We start from the raw sequence: 21,500 nt of genomic DNA, 5'->3' as shown, positions 1-21,500 counted from the left end.
AGACAAAAAATAAATAAAGTAAGCAAATCAAATCAATTAATGTGAACGGGAAGGAAGAGAGGAGGGTAGGTGGAGGCGAGTGGTTACAAGTGGTTACGAGTCAAAAGCAATGTTAAAGAGGTGGGCTTTCAGTCTAGATTTAAAGGTGGCCAAGGATGGGGCAAGACGTAGGGGCTCAGGAAGTTTATTCCAGGCGTAGGGTGCAGCAAGACAGAAGGCGCGAAGTCTGGAGTTGGCAGTAGTGGAGAAGGGAACCGATAAGAAGGATTTATCCATGGAGCGCAGTGCACGGGAAGGGGTGTAGGGAAGGACGAGTGTGGAGAGATACTGGGGAGCAGCAGAGTGAGTACATTTATAGGTTAGTAGAAGAAGTTTGAACAGGATGCGAAAACAGATAGGGAGCCAGTGAAGGGTCTTGAGGAGAGGGGTAGTATGAGTAAAGTGACCCTTGCGGAAGATGAGACGGGCAGCAGAGTTTTGAACCGACTGGAGAGGGGAGAGGTGACTAAGTGGGAGGCCAGCAAGAAGCAGATTGCAGTAGTCTAAACGAGAGGTGACAAGGGTGTGGATGAGGGTTTTGGTAGAGTGCTCGGAAAGAAAGGGGTGGATTTTACGGATGTTGTAAAGAAAGAAACGACAGGTCTTGGCAATCTACTGGATATGAGCAGAGAAGGAGAGAGAAGAGTCAAAGATGACCCCAAGGTTTCAAGCTGAGGAGACAGGGAGAATGAGAGAGCCATCAACAGAAATAGAAAACGGGGGGAGCGGGGAGGTGGGTTTGGGGGGGAAAATGAGAAGCTTGGTTTTGGTCATATTTGATTTCAGGTGGCGTTGAGACATCCAGACAGCAATGTCAGACAAGCACGCTGAAACTTTGGTTTGGATGCAAGGTGAGATATCAGGGGTAGAAAGGTAGATTTGGGAGTCATCAGCATAGAGATGGTAGGAAAAGCCATGGGATGAGATTAATGAACCAAGGGAAGAAGTGTAGATAGAAAAGAGGAGGGGACCAAGAACAGAACCCTGAGGTATGCCGACAGTCAGAGGGATAGAAGTAGAAGAGGATCCACCAGTGTACTTTTGTTCTGTTGTAGAGTTGACATCTTTAAATGGTGAGAGAGACCAGACTTGCAGTGTGGGTGATCAGTTTTCACAGAAGTTCTTGAACCTCAGTAGGGTGTTGAATTGTTCTTTTTTTTTTTTCTTGCAATAATTTTTACAGTGAATGATATACAGCATTGATAAGTATTGTGGTGTCATCTATTTCATTTATCTTAAGTTATTAATATAAATTTTCTTTGCAGGACACTGACGTGATAGTTTGGGACGTGATCAATGAAAGTGGCTTATATAGACTGAAGGGTCATAAGGATGCAGTCACTGAGGCCGTCTTCCTCAGAGAGAAGAACTTGCTTGTTACAAGGTAAGAGCTATAGCACAAGAAATTAAAGACATGAAGTGGGCAAACTATTTGTTTCCCTTTCTTCTTCTTGGTTTGCATAAGGTGTTGTTTGTTTTTTAACTTGATGCAGGAGGAAACAACCTATAGACTTCAAGCTGTTCAAATCAGGGAGAAATTTCCACTATAAGGTGTTTGGGGTTTTTTGTTTTTGTCAGCTTTAACATGTAAAATTATAGTATTCTTCACAAAAAAAAAAAGTATATATCCTAAAAGGCTTTTGTATATTGCAGCATATGATCTGAATGTATGTGAAAGAGCTCGAAAATGCCAGTTCAATGAAAAGTACAATTAAATTTTTCTAAGAAATGGTCTGCACTTGTGCATGTTAAAGCTAGGCAAGTTGCAACTTGCTTAGCATGTAAATGCAAGGGAATTATTCATAGGGGAGGAGCATGGGCAGGACCAATATTTACACACATAATTTACAGAATACTCTGAGTTATGCGCTAAAGTGCTGCATTTAGACACGTGTATTTATGTAGGCTCCGGTATTTGGGATCTGCAGGCAGGAGAGTGGAAAGCACTCAATAGTGCAGGCTCCCGACATCAACAGCATGACCACAGCAGTTTTGGAAGAAAAAAAATGAAAGCTACACCGGCTTTTATACACGCACCTTGTCTACATGTATGAAAGGCGCCTGTAGCATGCGCAGAGCAGCCACACTTAGCGCTGTTCTACGCATTCTTAGCTGGCCGACTGGCTTCCCCCTATCACATGCAAATGAGCTGATTGTAAAAGCAGCAACCAGCTCATTTGCATGCAATTTCACTTTGGGAATTCCTCTTTATTTCCAAATCAGTAATTTTTACTGAGGTGGAGATACAGAGCGATTCTTTACCGAGACCTTTGTGCATCTGAAAGATAGTTCCTTTAATGCCATCTCTCTCCCTACACAGTTGTTTTCTGCTGTTCTGGGTCTGATTGCTGTTCTGAACCTCATGCATTCAGAATAGCAGGTGAGCTTGAGTAGTGGCAGAGGAGGAGGGGCAGTCTGATGTACTGTTGCTCACAATCTTATTTATTTGCTAGTCTCTCCTCCTTTCTGTGGCCTAATCAGTGCTAGAGGAGGAAACAAAAGCTCTAGCTCCCAGGCCATCCTAGCCCCCCCTTCCCACCCCCACCCTGCAACATTGTCAACATAGGTCTGTATGACCTCAGCCTGAAAGGCCTCATATCTATGGCATCAGTGGGCCAGTCAGTAGCAAAATTCACCAACGCTGAACAGGCTGGAAGAAAGGGCCTCATAGGCCGTTTCTGCTCTGTAAGCCATAGTTTGCCCACCTGTGCTTCAATTACTACTTGCTCTGCTTTTGAAAGTTTAGCATCTCCATTTAATTGTAGCACACTTTACAACGGCATTTTCCTCTCTCAAACAAGTACAGCTTGTTTAAAACACTTCTTTCATGTGACTTCCCTTCTTATCAAGGGTCAGTGGCTACCTGTAACTTACAAATTCAAATTAGGTTACTTAGGGCCAGATGCACTAAACTTAACGAGCCATTAACAAGCAAGTAGTAAACCATGGCATGCACTAAATGTTTCTCCGAGCCCTTTTCCGATCATGGTAGCAGCTAACAAAAACGGAATACAGATGAGCAAATTAGTACTCCAATGTGTATAAATCGTATTATAATGAGATGCACTACTGTTTTCTGATTGCCTAACTGTGGAAATCTAACGGGAGGTCTGGACCTCTTGTTGGGGCCGCGCAGCCTCTAAAAATTTCTATAAATGTAACAAAAAAAAATTGGGAAAAAAAAACATCGAAGTGCTTGTCAGAGCCGTCCTTTATGGACGTCCTTCACTGCCTAGCCACGTCCAAGTGCTCAAAGCACCTAACATGGACGTCCTTCACTGAAACATGAAATATTAAAAAAAAAAAAAAAAGAACAGCCCTGATGAGCAATTGGACATTTTTCACCAGATTTTTTTGTGATGGGTGTTCTTCTGCAAGGACATCCAAATAAAAAAACTATTTGGAGGTCCCTTTCGATTATGCCCCCTCCAGGTCTTTCTCAGCCAATCACAGTGTGTCTAGCTATCACCGGTGTCGGCTAAACGCGCTGTGATTGGCGGAGACTTGGAGGGGGGCATAATCGAAAGGAATGTCCAAATAGTTTTTTTTATTTGGACGTCCTCGCAGAAGAACACCCATCACAAAAAAATCTGGGGAAAAACATCCAATTGCTCGTCAGGGTCGTCCTTTTTCTTTTTAATGTTTCAGTGAAGGACGTCCATGTTAGGCGTCCTTGCACGTCCTGATGCAGGCGGTGATATTTTGGTGCAACTCTCACCCCCCATCGCCCCTAGAGCCGCGCGTTCCTGGGGAGAAGGGTCTGCATGGTCAGCCACAATCCACCCCCTTCTTCCGAGAGTGGGACGGCAGGGATCACCGGCTGTACCAGCGGCTGCAGCTTGCGCTGCGGCCTGCGGCTCTGACAAGTGCTCATCAGGGATGTCCTTTTTGGACGTCTTTGGCATGCGCAGAGCAGCCAGCATAACGCTTGGCTGCTCTGCGCATGCTCGACCAGCCGAGTGGCCGACTGTTTTCCGAGGAAATAGAGAATGCAAGTGAGCTACAACGAGCAGCTCATTTGCATTCCGTTTCCTTGATGCATGGCCGTTCCCTACCGATTTGCTATGGAATCGGTAAGGGAACGGCTCTTCCAAGGACTTTAGTGCATCTAGCCCTTAATTTGGTTCACAAGGTTTTGGCAACCGGCTACCCACTCCCATTATTCGATCTATTGATACTTTCTTCTCGTCGATCATTGCGTTCCCAACACAATAGGCTGTTATCAGTTCTTTCATCTGTTTGTGTACACTTGGAGGATAGATACACAGCCTATTGTGTTCTTTATTTTGGCACCTTTGCTCTCTAGCAATATTCCTAAAAATCACCTGGAGAGCTCATCTTCTAAATTTGTCATGTCTTAAAAATCTATTTTTTTGGATGACAAAGGGGCTAGGCCCAGAATGGTTCAGTTGGCAGTAAAAAAAATTTTTCTTTCTTTCGCTTTTGCTTAACCACTTTGATAAGTATTGTACAGCTTTAGGCTCTTTCCTGGCCTTATTTTCTATTCTTTTTTGTAGCTTTGTTTATCTGTATATTGTTTCTGCACTATGTAAACCCCTCTGATAACTTGTTGAAGGGCAGTATGGAAACTACTGAATAAATATAAATATAAAGACACAAATTTTTTCTTATTTTCAGTGCCAAAGATACACTGGTGAAATGGTGGGACTTGGACACTCAGCACTGCTTTAAAACTATGGTTGGACACCGTACAGAGGTAAATACAAACAAGAAAAAACCATAAGAAAACTAGGAGCATGGGCAGGACCAACATTCTAAATGTGCAGCCACTTTTCACCGTGACGGCGTCTTCAAGGGAACATATCTTCAAAACAGGTAGCGAAACATATCTTCAAAACAGGTAGCTCCTCCCTGCTTTCAGAAACCTGAAAGCAGGGAGGAGCTTGTTATGGTTTCACTACCTGTTTTGAAGATCTGTTCCCTTGAAGACGCCGTCAAAGTGAAACGTGGCTCTACGTCGGGAATAACAATGGGGAGACCAATTTGATTTTAAATACTTTGAGCACCAACACTTGGGTGTGAATCGATCAGCAACACACCATCCCGCACTGGACAGATTGTGCCGTTAAGTGCCACTCTTATCTACAAGATTTTTATAAAGGACTGGGATTGTCATCTGAATATACTACTACTACTACTACTACTTATCATTTCTATAGCGCTATTACTATACCCTTAAATGAGATAGGCAGGCAGGCTGGAACAGTGCTATGATGGTTTAGGGTTGTTGTGCTGCATGCTGTCACCGTACATCACTGTAAACTGGCACAATAGCAACACTGAGCACTGCATATTGAAAAAAAAAAAAAAAGTAATCATTTTTCAAAGAATTATTTTTTTCTTAAACCTCCGTTTATTGAACTTTCCTAGGACTCCAATCTACACTCCACTGGAAATTTTTAAAAGATATCTAATAGAGAACTTGAAATTTTCTGAAGATAACATACTTCCGTTGAATAAAATATATTACCTTCCAGTAAAAAAGGTGAAAGAAGATGAACAAAACATTCAACAGGAGCAACGTGATCTTAATGTATCAGATCTATTAGAATCTTCATTAACAGAAATAACTGAGCGCCAAACTCTCTTGGTATCATTTATATTTCACCAAGACTTGGAATCTGTTAGGAAACTTGCATTGAGGAACTTACAAACCCTATTTTATGGGAAAAAAATCTGGGTGTTCCCAGATGTTACTAAGCAGACTCAAGTTAGGAGAAAAGAGTTTTTGGCACTGCGATCTGCAACTTTAGCCCTGGGAGCTTCATTCAACTTGAATTACCCATGTAAATGTAACATCAAATACTTAGGGGTTAAATATATATATTTTTTTAATTCCTGAACATTTAAAACAATTTATTACTCAGAAAAAGATAATTTAATACATGCTGAGACTAGGCAGTAATGATTAGCCTTGAGCATTAGATCAGAGAGGCGGAATAGGAATAAATGGTTTAATTTTGCTAAGCTGTGCTTATTTAAAATATGTTTTTGAATCTCATCTCCTAAGTATGTGAAGGCTCCAACACCCACTCTTATTGTGGACTAATTAATACAAGTTGTATTTTTTCTTTTATTTTCCTATGGATTTACCACTTTGAATTTTATGTAAAATGCTTGTAAAACTTGAAATTGATAAATAATTAAAAAAAAATTTATTTTTGTGAGTAAAAGGTTATGGTTTGACATGCTGTAATGAATATCCCAGTCAGTGGCTAGCCTGGTCACCGGCTATGTTGCGTGACATAGCCGGTGACCACTGATTTTTACCGGCTGACCTGTTAAGTTTAGCGGCCAGATTGACCCGCTTCGGGTCTGTCTTTAGCCAGTAGAACCTAGCCAGTCAGCTGATGAATATCGTCGGCCTAACCGGCTATGTTTGCAATGCCACCCCCCACCCCAAAAAGCTTCAGTGCTTGTAACCAGATATGGCCCCAGCATTGAATTTCTTGGTTTGCCGGCAATAGGACAAATAAGGAATTACTTAAGATGGGAATGATAAAACAGACATGGGTACTGAACAAGTGAATATGAGTTAGGCATTAAAAGCAGCCTCAAAAAGGTGGGCTTTTAACCTAGATTTGAAGATGGCCAGACCTGGAGCTTGACGTGCTGACTCGGGAAGTCTTTTCCAGGAATATGGTGCAGCAAGATAAGAGGAACAGAGTCAGGAGATGGCAGTGGAGGAGAAGGGTACAGATAAGAGAGTTTTTTTTTTTTACCCGGTAAACAGAGTTTCCAGGGAGAGTCACGTGACGCTATGAGGAAGGGTGGTCGCAACTGAGCGCCGCTCCGGCCCTTATCCTAAACCTCCGAGAATCGTACTGAATTTCGGCCCCAAAAAAACGTGCAGAACGAACCTGGAGCAGCAGCAGCACGCAGGGGTGAAAGCCTCCACAAAGAAAACGGCTCCGATGGCGACAAAATCGACGCAGAAGGAAAAACTCAGAGGCAAATCGGCGGAATCCAAGATGGCGGCGTCCCCGGATCCCGCGGGATCAGTTTCATCGGCCTGGGTGGCGGAGATCACCACAGAAATGTCGATGGTTCTGGAGGAGATGCTGGAGAGACGTCTAACACCAATAAGTACCAAGCTGGAACAGCTGCAAACGCGGATGGAAGATCTGACGCGCGAGTGTGTGGCTTTTCAAACGAGGACGAGCGAGGTGGAAGACAGAATGACGGAGGTGGAGGAGACACAAAAGACGATGCACAAGAAAATGGAGTCGGTGGAGCAAAAATTGGAGGACCTGGAGAACAGATCCAGACGGAACAACCTGAGGCTGGTGGGGTTCCCTGAAAGCGTGAGAGACCAGGATTTAACAGCGGAGGTTGAACGCTGGCTTGCAAAAACTGTGGCATTTCCGGCTGAGATGGGCCCAGTAAGGGTGGAAAGAGCCCATAGACTAGGACCCCGCAAGACTCATATGGACAAACCCCGAGTGGTTATCATGCGGATTCTCAACTTTGCCCACAAGCAATTTATACTGAAACATTCACGTGTGGACAAACAACTGTCATATGACAATAAGCGGATTCTGTGCTTCCAGGACTATTCAGCAGGAGTGGCGGGACGCAGGCGGGCTTTCTCGCCAATATGTACAAAACTCTTTGAGTGGAAAATCAGATTTGCTTTAATATATCCTGCTAACTTAAAGATTACCCATAAGGGAAAAGACTACTCTTTTGACACAGTGGCGGAGGCGCAGAGGTTTGTCTCACAGATGGAGGAGGAGCAGGCAACTGGATCGGGCTGAGAGATGATACTTGGAGAGAGCGAGTGAAGCCAGGAATCTCTATTGGAATGGAGGTTTGGCTGCAAAAGGCAGCAACCAGAGAATATTAGAGACAAGTAAACCTGGGGACTTTGCATGGGCGTTAGGGGTTGGAGAGATGGAGGTTGGAACATGGACATAAGTTACCTCCCTCTATCCCTTATTGCTTTGGGGGAGGGGTGGGAATTGTGCAGGAAGTTTAAAGTTATAGGATATAGCTTGAAGGGGTTTTGTTAATAACAGTTGGAAGTTCTGTTAAATTTAAAAGAGAAGAAGTTGTTAAGTTGGATATAGGAGGGGAAGGATGAGGGGGCGTCCAGACGTGACTGTTTCCATGTTGGGAACAGAGATCAAGGGGGGGCAGGGCTGGGAAGGGGGGGAGGGGAAGGGGGGGAGGATAGGGGAAGGGGAAGATAATAGGAACGGTATGTGTGACAGGCTGTCAATGATAATAACAGATAGGGGTGACCAGATTCTATTTGATAGACAAAAAACTGTAAATGCAGAATTCAAACCAGAGAGGTGCTGGCTGGGAGGCCTCTCTGGGGGTGAAGTTTATGGAAATGAGACTGCTGTTATCTTGGATGGGTGGAGCTCATGGTAAAGCTGGTATCTTGGAATGTCGGGGGCATTAGTTCCCCGATAAAAAGATCTAAAATATTACAACAGCTGCAGAGATATAAAGTTGATGTGGCGCTGCTGCAAGAGACGCATCTTACACAAGCAGAACACGCGAAACTTAAATCATGGTGGGTAGGAGATTGCATAGCGGCAGCGGCTACAGGAAAGAAAGGGGGGGTGGCGGTGTTGGTCCGTAGAGGGGTAGCAGCCGCCATTCGTCCCATATTCATAGACCCGGGAGGTAGGTTTGTGCTAATTGAATTAGAGATGCAGGGCCAAAAAATTACACTGTGTAATATCTATGCACCCAATCAATATGACAAAAAGTTTTATGCTAGTGTGATTAATCAACTACTCAACTGTACAGGGGCCCATTTGGTGGTGGGGGGTGATTTTAACACGGTTTGGGACCCACAGCTAGATAGTTCACAGGGGATGCGTAGTGATATGGGGGCATCTGACAGGGGATTGCGCCGAATGGGGAGCTTGCTAGACCTGGTTGATGTATGGCGAGTTCTCCATCCTACGGAAAGAGATTACACTCATTTATCAAGAGCCCATTCCACACAAGCGAGGATTGATTATGTGCTGGTGTCTACAGGATTGTTTAGCAAAGTTCTTAAAGCAGAGATAGGGACCTATACAATCTCGGATCATGCTTGGGTATTCATGGAATGGTCCACGAGTTCTCAGAGGGGGGGCAGAGGCTGTTGGAGGTTCCCGATGGAGTTATATAGGGACACACGTTTTAAGGAGAAAATTGTGGGTTGCTGGCGGGATTATATAAATTTAAACGGGGGACATGTAAGTGATCCAATTCTGTACTGGGATGCTGCGAAGGCGGTACTTAGAGGAGAAATCATCAGTTACTCACATTTTGTAAGGATGGCCCGTAATAGAGAAATTTTGAGACTGAGTGCGCAAATTTGCAAAGCCCGTAAACAGTTTGGTCAGACACATAGTACGGCCCATAGAACGCGCCTAATGGAATTGCAAGTGGCATTAAATGAGCTTTTACATCAGAGGGCAGCTAAATCCCAAGCCTATTATAAATACCAATTATATTTACATGGTAACAAGATGGGCCGCTTATTGGCTCGCTTGGCAAAGCCTAGAGGGGGAGGAGGAAGGGTGCTTCAATTGAAGGATAATCAGGGGAAGGTAGTACGGAAAGATGAGGATATATGTGGGGTCTTCCAAAAGTTCTATAGCAGATTATATGAGAAGCCGCAAGACCAGGGGCTGCCGGGACAACTTTATTTAGAAAATCTTAACCTGCCAACTTTGAGGCAGATTGACATAGAAAAGCTGAATGAACCAATACAGGAAGAGGAGGTGGCATTGGTGATAGCAAGAGGTTCACTCGGTAAAGCCCCGGGACCGGATGGGCTCAGAATGGAATTTTATAAGACACTGGGAGAGGAAATCATACCGACGTTGACTAGCTATTTAAATAGAATGGTGGAAGAGGAGAAAATGTCGCATACGTTATCCTCGGCACAAATTGTAGTCCTGCCAAAGCCGGGCAAGGATCCATCTAAGCCAGAGTCCTACCGCCCCATTTCTTTGTTAAATGTGGAAGCAAAAATATTGGCCAAGATAATGGCTAATCGGGTGGCAGGAATGTTACCTAACTTGCTGCATGAGGCGCAGGTGGGATTTGTGGAGGGGAGGACAGTAGCAAAAAACCTAAGGAGAATACTGATGGCGCTAGAGACTCGAAAGAGGAGTGGGACCCCGTCAATGCTTGTCAGCTTTGATGCTGAAAAGGCATTTGACAAGGTACGATGGGATTTTATGTTTACTACTCTAAAAACATATGGGTTTGGGGGGCGGTTTATGTCGGCAGTCAAAGCCTTATATCATGCACCTCAGGCCACAGTTCTGGTCAATGGTTTAGAATCAGAATGTTTTCCTATACTTCAAGGAACAAGGCAGGGATGCCCACTATCGCCCTTGCTATTCGTCTTAACTCTAGACCCTTTTATTAGGGACGTGGCAGATAATGTTTCAGTGAGAGGTGTACGGGTGGGAGATAGAGATTTTAAAATTGCAGCATTCGCGGATGATTTGCTGGTGCTGTTGACTGACCCGAGGGAATCATTTGTAGCCTTAATGGAAATCATACGGGAATATGGTGAATTTGCGGGCTTACGTATAAATTTAGCTAAGTCAGAGGCGTTGGCCTCCTCAGAGGAGGTGAGACAGATATGGGGGGGAACATTTCCATTAGTTTGGGCAGACGGCTCATTTAGATATCTGGGCATCAGATTGACATTGGAATTGGAGAAGTTATATGAGCTTAATATTAAAGACTTGTTGAGAGAAACCAAGAAACATCTGGTAAACTGGGGAAATCTCCCATTATCATTGAGAGGACGGATAAATTTAGTGCAGATGATGATATTTCCCAAGTGGCTCTATGTGTTGCGGACATTGCCGCTTCGTCTGACTCGGAAAGATTTGAAAAAGCTCTATGGAATTTTTGGCAATTTCTGTTGGGCGGCAAAGAAGCCAAAGATAAAGTTTTCCTATTTGCTAGGGAATTGGAATCAGGGGGGCCTGGGAATCCCCGACTTATATGTGTATAACCAAGCTTGCTTGCTACGCCATCTGGGGGACTGGGTTTGTAGGACCAACATATATACACCGACTGATATGGAAAGGGAGTATTTTGCCCCATATGATTTCCTCTCTTTGTTGCATATGACCCAGAAACAACTTCCGCGACAATTTAGAGGATGTGTGATACTCACATCAATGAGGGAGGTATGGAAAGGGTTGGCGAGGAAGTTGGGGGGGAGCTACACAGTGTCTGACCAACTGGCAATAAGGGGGAATCCGACTTTCCAGTCAGGCACAGATAATCCAGTATTTATCAAATGGGAAAGAGAGGGTATTAGGAAACTGGAACACCTCCTGGGGAGAGAGGGAGACCTAATAGGTTATGAAGAATTGCAGAGACGAGTAGGAGTTTCTTGGGGGAATAAGTTCGCGTATGTCCAAATTAAACATTATATATCGGCGTTAGATCAACATATGCTGAGACAGGGTTTGGGGCAAAAAGTAAGGGACTTTTTTCAAGAGATAGAAGCAACAGGCCTGTCAGTGTCGGCACTTCATAAAGCATTGACCCGTCGGGGACCTCCTGCAAAGAATTATGAAGTTATAAAAGGTAGATGGGAACAGGAGGCAGGGAGAACCCTGGTGGGCTGGGAAGGGGGAACCATGCTGAAAGGAATAGCAACCCTTACGTCAGATGAAAGGCTACGTGAGTGTGGCTATAGGACAATCATGCGGGCATATATGTCAGGGCAACAGTTGTCACATATAGGCGCCCCGCAAGGAGCGAGTTGCAATAAGTGTAGTCAAACCCCGCACACATTGTTCCATGCGTTTTGGGCATGTCCAGGGGTAAGGGCTTTCTGGACACAGGTTGAGAGATTCTTGTCCAGGATGCTAGGTTCATCAGTAACGGGAACTTGGGATCACTTTGTATTGGACACCAAAGGGGCCTTCAGGACACACTCAGCGGGGGCACGTACCTTATGCCGTAAGCTTAGCTTGGTGGCGCGGAAAACTGTTCTGCAGTATTGGACGGCTCCGGAGTCGCCGGCTTACTGGCACTGGAGAAATCAGGTGCACCTTTTAGCCACATGGGAAGCACGGGAGGCAAGGGGCTCCCCGAAGAGATATGCACAATTTAAACAGATATGGGGCCCTTATTTGGAGGTATTAAGCCCTAGAGGACGTAGTATACTACTTAATTGGCATAATGCGACACCCTGAAAGTTAAAGATAATTCTGATCACACATATTCTGTAGTCAAAAGACAGCAGGGGGGGTGGGAGGGAGGGGGAAGGGATCTCTCAGGGCTATCAGAATACAAGCCAGGAGGGAGATTGGGGAGGGAGGGGTGAAGGAGTAAACAAATGGATGGTATCATTGGAAAGAAGGGGGAGGGAGGGAGGGAGAGGGTGAAAAGGGGGGGGGGAAAATAATGTTTGATGCTGATAATAATCACAGACGATAATGGGCTTTGTAGATTCATATGTGCAAAATTTTATTTCTGTATCGGTTGGTCAATAAAAATGTTGAAACATAAACAGAGTTTCCAGTGAGGAGTGTAGGGAGAGAGAAGAGTGGAGAGGTACTGAGGAGCTGCAGAGTGAATGCACTTGTAAGTCAATGAGATTTAATTGTCTAAGGAAAAGGATAGGAAGCCAATGAAGTGACTTGAGGAGAGGTCTAATATGAGCATAGCAACTCTGCTGGAATATAAGTCGTACAGCAGAATTTTAAACGGAATGTGCTTATTGAGTTGTGCATGTAAAGCTTCATGCCAGTTAGCGCTGACAATTGCTTGTTAACATCTAATTAACAGTGCTGATTAGCTAGTTCACCAATTAAGATACGTGCATTGCTATAGAATATGCTTTGATTTCCGCACAGAAATAAAGCACCATATATAGATGTGGTTCAAAGAATAGCGTAGAGAGTTATTAAAGTAACAAAACAAGGAATATTAATAGCATGGTATTCCTCAGATTACATTATTAATAATCCAGCTAAGAGCTAACATCATTGGAGATTTTTTTTTAAGGTCCAAAAAAGCTGGAGTAAGCTAATAAAAAGGTAGCTCTCAAATTGTTTTCTCTCAGCACGTATAGCCAGAAATTCCTTTCTTCTATCCTGAGTCACCTTGGTGACATCACGGTATATCCACAATTTCTGTCCACAAAATGTCATTTGAGAATTTCTAAAAAAACAATTTTATTATGGCATTCAAATCCTGCTCAAATACAAATGATACTAACAACGTGGCTCTTTCTTGAACATCTGATAATGAATCTTCCAAAACTGCAGATAAATCTTTCAACACTTTATCTTCTTGGACCTGTACTTGACCCCCTTTAGCGATTCCCGTTGAATCTCTTATAGAACTTGGTAAATAGTAAATCTTATTGAAAGGCGGAATATCATTTGGAGGAAACTTCAAAATCTCAGTAAGACATTTCTTAAAGTAATCAACAGGATTTAAACTCACTGCTTTAAGAAAATTTAGTGCATGTAAATTTAACCTTCTGTTAAAGTTCTCAATTTGTTCAACTTTCATTGAATCACAATTCTTTCATTAGCCGTTACAGACATAGTTGGCTAGATTCTATATATCGTGCCTCAATTTCCATGCAGAAATCAAAGCGTATTCTGTAAAGTGCATTTTAATTTTAAGTGTATGTTATAGAATACGCGGAGTGCTGGTCCACGTGACTAAATATAGTTGCTGTCAATTATGCTAACTAAAAGCTGATGTAAATCCCGACGCCTAAACTAGACATGGAGTGGGGTGTATTCTATAACAGCATGCTTAGATTTTAGAAATGCCCACACTCACTTTTCAACTATGTGACTTAGAATTTATGTGCACCACATTACAGAATACACTTAGCAAGTAGTGTGCGTAAATTCTAATTGATGCCAATTAGTGCTATTTGCTTGTTAATATCCAATTAGCGCTGATTAGCTTGTTAACTAATTAAGTTATGCGCATTGTTATGGAATATGCTTCGATTTCTGCGTGGAAATTGAGGTGCAATATATAGAATCCCGAGGAGAATCTTTAAGCTCCTTAGGCTGTAATTGCATCAGCTGAGCATTTGTCATGCAATCTTGTTTAACCTTCTCCACATTTTGGGTTAACAAGTCAACTTTACCAGCCAAGTTAGAAATTTCACTAGTAGCCTTAGAAACAGTGGAATCCAGTTTCTTCAAAACCTTCCAGATAACTGCCAGGGTTACTGCTGTAGGTTCCAGAGGTTCAACAATGGTTCCAGATAGTTCTGTCTCTGCAGCAGAATCCACAACAACCTTGCCCCCCACACTGCAGGGTTCCAGAGAGGTGACCTCCACCTTGGACCTTCCGACAAGGCGCAAACTGCTGCCGGACACAGCGGAACACTGGACTCTGGAGGGGACAGATATACGTTTTGCCCCAGAAAAGTGGATGTTCCTGAGCCCAAACTTTCAGCAGGGCCCTCTTTTTTTTCAGAACAATCTGAGGCTGCATGGAGGCATAGCATTCCAGTATTTGCTGCACCAGAGAAGAAGTTCGGGCCAGAGAGGAGATGGCCTTGAGAACGCCCTTCCTTTTTGTGTGTTGCATAATTTTCAAAGGAAACTGCAAACAAAGCAAACGCTGCCATCTTGTCTTGATAGGTATTGGGTGTGATTTTAGAGTCTGATCTTAGTATGCAACAGCAGATTGGTTAGCTGGCTAAAAAGATTTTTAATATTTTGAGAAAATTGCACAGTGTCAGAAAATACTTTTGTGGCTGATCACTTTCGGAGCATTGTATAGACTTTGATGGTACCTTTGATTGATTATTGCAGTCTTGTGTGTGTTGCTTGCACTGATAATTCCGAGGTAACTTCAGACCTTGCAGAATAGTTCAGCTAGGCTGATAAGTCATACTAAAAAGTTTGTTAGCCCAGTTTTGAGGTGCCTGCACTGGCTTCTGGTGCAGGCTTGTATCATTTCCAAGGTGTGCATGTTATTAGATACATTTTTGGACAGTCACCTAAATATATTAGTCACCATGGGCTAGATTGTGTATATGGTGCCTGAAAAATCCATGCGGGAAAAATTTATGCCGAGGCGTATTCTCTAAAGTACACCTAAATTTTATAGAATGAGGCGTAAATTTCCGTGCAGTATACAGAATATTTAGAGTGGCTTGCCACGCAACTAAATATGGTTGCGTTCATTTAGACCACGTTTTACTTAGGTAAATCCTGATGCTTAAATTAGGCACAGATTGGGTGTATTCTATAATAATGCTGATACGCCCATGTCCCGCCCGTGGCTACACCCCCTCTTTAACTATCTGACTAGAATTTAGGTGCACTACATTATAGAGTACACTTAGCGAGTTGTGTGCGTAAATCTCAATGCTAATTAGTGCTAATTACTTGTTAACATCCAATTAATAGCGCTGATTAGCTAGTTAACCAATTGAGGGCCGATTCTCAGTGCGGAAAATGAGAGGAAGCCCATTCATTCCTATGGACTTCCTCTCATTTGCCGCGTGGGAATCGCTAGCGCAGTTTTGTAAAAGAAGCCCTAAGTTATATGTATTGTTATAGAATATGCTTTGGTTTCCACACGGATTGTCAGGTACCATATATAGAATCCGGGGGCATATGTTATTACCAGGGAAAGTAAGGCTTCTGCGTGTTAATGACAATTTTCCCATAGCAAAAAGTATTAAATAGTCACCTGTTTGCATAGTGATTATATCTTATCAAGTGGCTTTAATGTGCAATTCTTTACTTGTGCATTAGAGCAGAAAGGAGTTCTTTTAGGTTTTTGTAAGAAATTGATGAAGGCACATCTGTTTGGAAAAATTCTTTTTATAGTATTATATTATGAGTGTTCTGTTATGAGTTTGGTCTTACTTGTGCTTCCTAGATATGGCTAGTCCTTGTTTTATTGTGATCCACAAAGAACCAGTTTTGGTATTCTGCAGAATATAAGAATAAATATTGTATTGTACTGAACAAGAATTGGAGCTTCAGGTTTTATCCCAGGATAATTTAACTCCTTTCTTGGAAGATTCCCAGGATAATATATCTACCAGAGCTACACCTCTTGTCATATTTTTTTGATGAGAGGGATAAGGTTAAGATGTTGAAATGTTCTTTCAGGAAGAAAAAGAGAGGATCTTTTGTGGCACTAAAATAGTAATATTTCCTGATGTATCCAGAGCTACTGAAATGCGGAGAAAAGCCTTTTTGGTTTTGAAACCACAAGTGGTAATCCAGGGTGCCACTTATTTCCTAACATTTCCTTGTAAATGTTTAATTATTTATCATGAAGGTAGTTTTGTTTTTGGGATTGTACACAATTAGAAAAATTCTATCAGATCGTGGTGCATGATTGGGGATGCAGCTATGGGTAAGGAAGTTAATTGTAATTGTATTGCAGCCTTGTTTGTGTCGAGGGTAGTTACTTCACTCTTGATTTCTTTATCTAATATCTATATTTTTCTTTTTTCACCTTCTCTCCTATAGACATGGGCTTGTTCATTATTAATAAGTATTTCATTAGAATATTGCTTACTTTATTTCTTTATGTAGAATGATGCTTATATGTGTTAGTTTTTAAACATGTTGGTGGAGTAAGTCACTACCTACCCTACCTACATTAGCGACAGTGCTTGCATATATAAGATGCTGAGAGATGTAGCTCTTTTTGTACAAATGCGTTTTCCTGGGATACTTGATCTCACTGCATGTTTAGGAAAAAAAAATGCGTTTTCATACCCTTATATGTATTTTACAAAAGGATCTGCGTGCAATGGATCTTATGTAAAATAGGTTGGAAATTGTGAACATTTTGAGTTGGACATTCCATTTCTAACCTAGATGCCCTATGCAAAATTGGGCGTATAGCATACCAGCATTATTTCAGCACAAACACACTTTCAGCAGTGACCTTTATGTTTGCTATTGAGAGAGATATTAATGTTAACACAGTTTGACATTACTTTTTTGCTGTGATGATCATATTTCAATTCTGTTGGCAATATTTCTGTAATGTACTAAATTTATGTTTTGTCTTTGGTAGATTTGGGGAATGGCTTTACTCACCAAGGAGAAAAGAATCCTTACTGGGTCAGGAGACAGTGAGCTAAGAGCCTGGGACATCACTTATCTAGGAGAGGTATAAAACAACCAACCAATCAAGTAAATTCTCTCTACTTCTGTCACCCACATTAAGCCTCTCTCAACTGTTGTGGATACAAATGTTTTTATTTAATTGCCTGTGTCCAAATCTTGTTGCAAAAAGCTGATTTTATTTGGACATATTTGGAGCCATTTTGTAAATTAACTGTTAACATATACATGCACATAGGGCTATATTCTCTAAATGGTGGCTAAAAAATCGTCGCTGAACCCCCCCCCCCCCCCCCCACACACACACACTTAAGCGGTTTTCTATAAGCTGCAGTTTATAGAATAACATGTAAGTGAAGAGGTCATGTGTAGATTTAGGCACAGGTATTTGTACCAGTGAAAACGTGGTGCAAATGCCCATGCTTAAACTTACACGTGGCACACCCATATTCTGTAATTACTCGGGTAACTCAGAACCATGACCCTCCCATTTCTGTGCTCCATTTTTTCAGGCTGTGCATAAAATTACGCACATAAGTCCCAATTAAATCTAATTGCTGCCAATAATTGCTTGTTAAGCCAATTATTGACACTAATTGGCACGGTCTATTAAATTGCGTGTGCAATTTTTGGCGACTTTTATATAATCAGATAATGCACGTAAATGTTTAGAATACTTGCATATGTGCACTCTTAGGTGCTTATATGCCAGCATGCTGCCTAAGTGCCGTATTGTAAATGACTGCTTAACATACATAGCATGTATTTGCAAGGGGGCATACAAAGGGGCGGAGTATGGGCAGGGCTCCCACTTAACACACGTATTTAGAATACTGTAAGAGTTATGTGGGTATCTGCCACATTTAGGTGTTCACACTTACAGTGGTTGTGGTTGTTGGAAATGTTACCCAACCAAAAAAGAGAAGTTTCCAGAAATATAAACAGAGATTTGGAGGTCTATGAAAATAATATAGTATTTTGTTTGGCGTCCTCAGTGCCCATGGGGGATTGGACACTGAGGTCTCCAAAGAAAATGTTATATTATTTTCATAGACCTCCAAATCTCTATTCATATTTGTGGATACTTCTCTCTTTCTTTTTTTTTTTTTTTTTAATTATTGACTGGAATTATCCTGATTTTTTTTGTTTGTTTTTGTATTTTGTTGTAAATGTTAAGCATGTATATACCCATTTATGTAAGCGTTCTAATAAAGAAAGTAGGCACCTACTTTTCTTTATAGAACAGGGTCCTAGAGCACACTCTCTGGTGCATCTAATTTTAGGTGCCATCTTATAGAATTGCCCCGATTCTATTGGAAACAATAAGACAGATCATGCAGGCAAAAGAAAAGGTTAGTCTTTTTCTGCCAGTATTTGTTGGTACAAACTGGAACCCGCATTTCATGGAGGAAGGACACTGCATTCCTGTAGTGTCATATAAGATGTCCGTAATATTCAAATTCACTCTAATAACCCTATATCCAATGGATCCATGCAGTGTGAATGTGCGTTATACTGTGGAGAACAAACATTTTGCCTGCAGTACAGAATTTGACTATTCTAGATGCTCTCCGAATTAAACTTCACAGTCCGTGAATTAAAACCATTGTTTACCCTCATATCTCTTGTTTATAATTTCACATACTCTTTAAGTTTGTTACAAATGTCATCACATTTGTAGGCTGATTCTTTTTCTTACGCAGAGCTGATTTCACTCTTTATACAAGTGATGTGGTAGCCATGTTAATCCGCTTTTTAAAGGTAATAAATAGAAATAAAACAAGGCAGAGAAAAGAAAGTAAGGTACCTTTTTTATTGGACTAACTTAGTGGGCCTTTTACATAGGCGGGGTAGTGTTTTTAGTGTGCGGTAAAAATAAGTGTGAGCTAAATGTTAGAGAGACGCATATATTCCTATGGGCGTCTCTAACACTTAGTGCACGCTAAAAACTAGTGTGCTTTTGTAAAAGACCCCCTTAATACTTTATCTTCTTATTTTCTTTTTTATGCTTTGTTCTATTTCTTAACTCTGTGTACAAGAATGTATCTTAGAGAAGACATGGACTGGATTAAAATTGAAGGCAGTCAGGGTGGTGGGGAGAGCTAATCTTACTTTCCCTCTTCCTCTTTGATTCTCCTGCTTCCTGGATGTCTCTAAACCCCCCCCCCCCCCCCCAATACACACACACACTTTCAAGTATTTGTGCCAGGCTCTCAGCAGCAAATTGGAAAAGAAAATTCATTGTAGGATTTGTCATCCCTCATGTGTTAATAGACCCTGTTGTGCCTTGCCCTCTTTTCACACATGGAAACCAATACAAAAAACAAGGTCCCTCTTTTACGAGGAGGGGACCAAGATCACTTCAGACCAGTGGGTCTTGTACATTGTCAGAGAAGGTTACCGAATCAAGTTCTTCTTGCCAGTGGGCAAGGTGTTTCTGGAGTACAGGTGCGCCACCGGCAGCCAAGAGGGCGGCAGTCAAAGCCACGCTGCAGTCCCTCCTGGATCTTGGGGCAGTGGTCCCTGTGCCTCCTTCAGAAATTCACGCTGGGCACTACTTGATCTATTTTGTCTTGCCTTAGAAAGGAGGTGCCTTCCATCCTATTTTGGACCTCCAGAAGGTGAACAAGTGCCTGGCTGTTCAGCATTTTATTTATTTATTGCATTTGTATCCCACATTTTCCCACCTATTTGCAGGCTCAATGTGGCTTACAATATTCTGTTATGGCATTCGCCATTCCGGAGTAAGAAGATACAATTGGTGTAGCATGGAATACATGGATGGCAATATAGAATTAATCTTATAATGTTTCGGAGTAAAAGATACAGTTGGTGTTCCATGGAGTGTGTAGATATCAATGTAGAAATTAAGCAGACAGATATAGCGAGAAAGTGTTCAGAGTATAGTTGAAGTGGTGATGTGTTGTAATTAAATTATTGCTCATTATGGTATGCTTGGTTGAATAGATAGGTTTTCAGAGATTTACAAAAATTGATTAGTTCGTGATTTGTTTTTAAGTTCCGTGGCAATGCATTTCACAGCTGCCTGCTCATGTAGGAAAAGCTGGACGCATGTGTTAGTTTATATTTTAGTCCTTTGCAGCTGGGGAAGTGTAGATTAAGGAATGTGCGGGCTGATCTTTTAGCGTTCCTGGGCGGCAAGTCAACAAGGTCTATCATGTAGTCCGGGGCATCTCCGTGAATGATTTTATGAACTAGCGTGCAGATCTTGAATGCGATACGTTCTTTAATTGGAAGCCAGTGTAATTTTTCTCTTAGGGTTTTGAACTTTCATATTTTGTTTTTCCGAATATGAGTCTGGCTGCAGTGTTCTGGGCAACACTGCAGTCAGTGGTGGTGGCCGTTGAGCCGTAAGAAACTCTCCTGGTGCTGGACCTCAAGGAGGCGCACCTACATATCCTTTTTTGGCCACCTTATCAGTGCTTTCTCCGGTTTGCCGTTCTGGGCCACCATTTCTAATTTCCTGCTTTGCCGTTTAGCTTGGCCACTGCCCCTTGCACCTTTTCCAAGGTAATGATGATGCTAGCGGCATCACTACAGAAGGAAGGCATCTGAGTGGGTTCGGCGGAGGAGAGTCGTCAGGCCACTGCTGGAGTCATCGCCCTCCTGCAGTCGTTGGGCTGGGTTGTCAACGTTCAGAAGAGCCATCTCATTCCGTCCCAGTGTCTGGATTACCTGGGAGTCTGATTCGACACTGCTCATGCTCAAGTTTTCTTGTCCAAGCAGAGAATGTTCAAACTTCAGACTCAGGTGCATAGTCTGCTGGGATTGCCCTTCCCTCGAGCTTGTGACTATGTCCAGGTGCTGGGCTCGATGGCAGTTACCTTGGAAATGGTGTCGTGGGCAAGGGCACACATGTGACCTCTCCAGCTCTTGCTTCTCAGCAGGTGGTCGCCTATCTCTCAGGAGTATCACCGGCGTGCCAGAGCATGGGCTGGCAACTCCGCAATGCCTGCTTGCAGAAGGGTACGCCGCTGGCAACTCCGTAGTCCGTGGTAGTGGTCATGGATGCCAGCCTTTTGGGTTGGGGTGCCCATTGCCTCTGCTGGCATGAGCAGGGGCAGTGGATGCCGCAGGAGGCAGCATGTCCTATCAACCTTCTGGAACTTCAGGTGGTTCTAAACGCCTTACTAGCCTTTGACCTCCATGGTGAACAAACAGTGCTGTGAATCTTGTTATCTGTCCCTATAGTACTCCAGTGCTTCAGCATTGTCTACTTAAGTGTAGAACAATTTTCATATGGAAATACACTTCTGGATATTGGTCCTTATCTTGGCTATTCATCCTTGCTTATTACAGAATATTTATTTATTTATTTATTTATTTATGTATTTGGATTTTGCTCAC

General features: G+C 42.5%; 1 protein-coding gene across 2 annotated transcripts in view; it reads left to right on the top strand.

The window, feature by feature from the left end:
- The window catches only part of WDR3 (WD repeat domain 3), a 120,676-nt gene that overhangs the window by 22,916 nt on the left and 76,260 nt on the right, over positions 1-21,500 (top strand). For both annotated transcript variants that reach the window (XM_030204016.1, XM_030204015.1), the window contains exons 5-7: positions 1,305-1,423; positions 4,678-4,756; positions 17,083-17,178. In XM_030204016.1, the coding sequence (XP_030059876.1) occupies positions 1,305-1,423; positions 4,678-4,756; positions 17,083-17,178 (294 nt within the window). The remainder of the gene's footprint in view (positions 1-1,304; positions 1,424-4,677; positions 4,757-17,082; positions 17,179-21,500) is intronic.

The sequence above is a fragment of the Microcaecilia unicolor genome, chromosome 5 (assembly GCF_901765095.1).
Source record: "Microcaecilia unicolor chromosome 5, aMicUni1.1, whole genome shotgun sequence".
Taxonomy (NCBI): domain Eukaryota; kingdom Metazoa; phylum Chordata; class Amphibia; order Gymnophiona; family Siphonopidae; genus Microcaecilia; species Microcaecilia unicolor.
The sequence above is the reverse complement of the archived record's forward strand: the minus strand, read 5'-3'. Positions and strand labels throughout refer to the sequence as shown.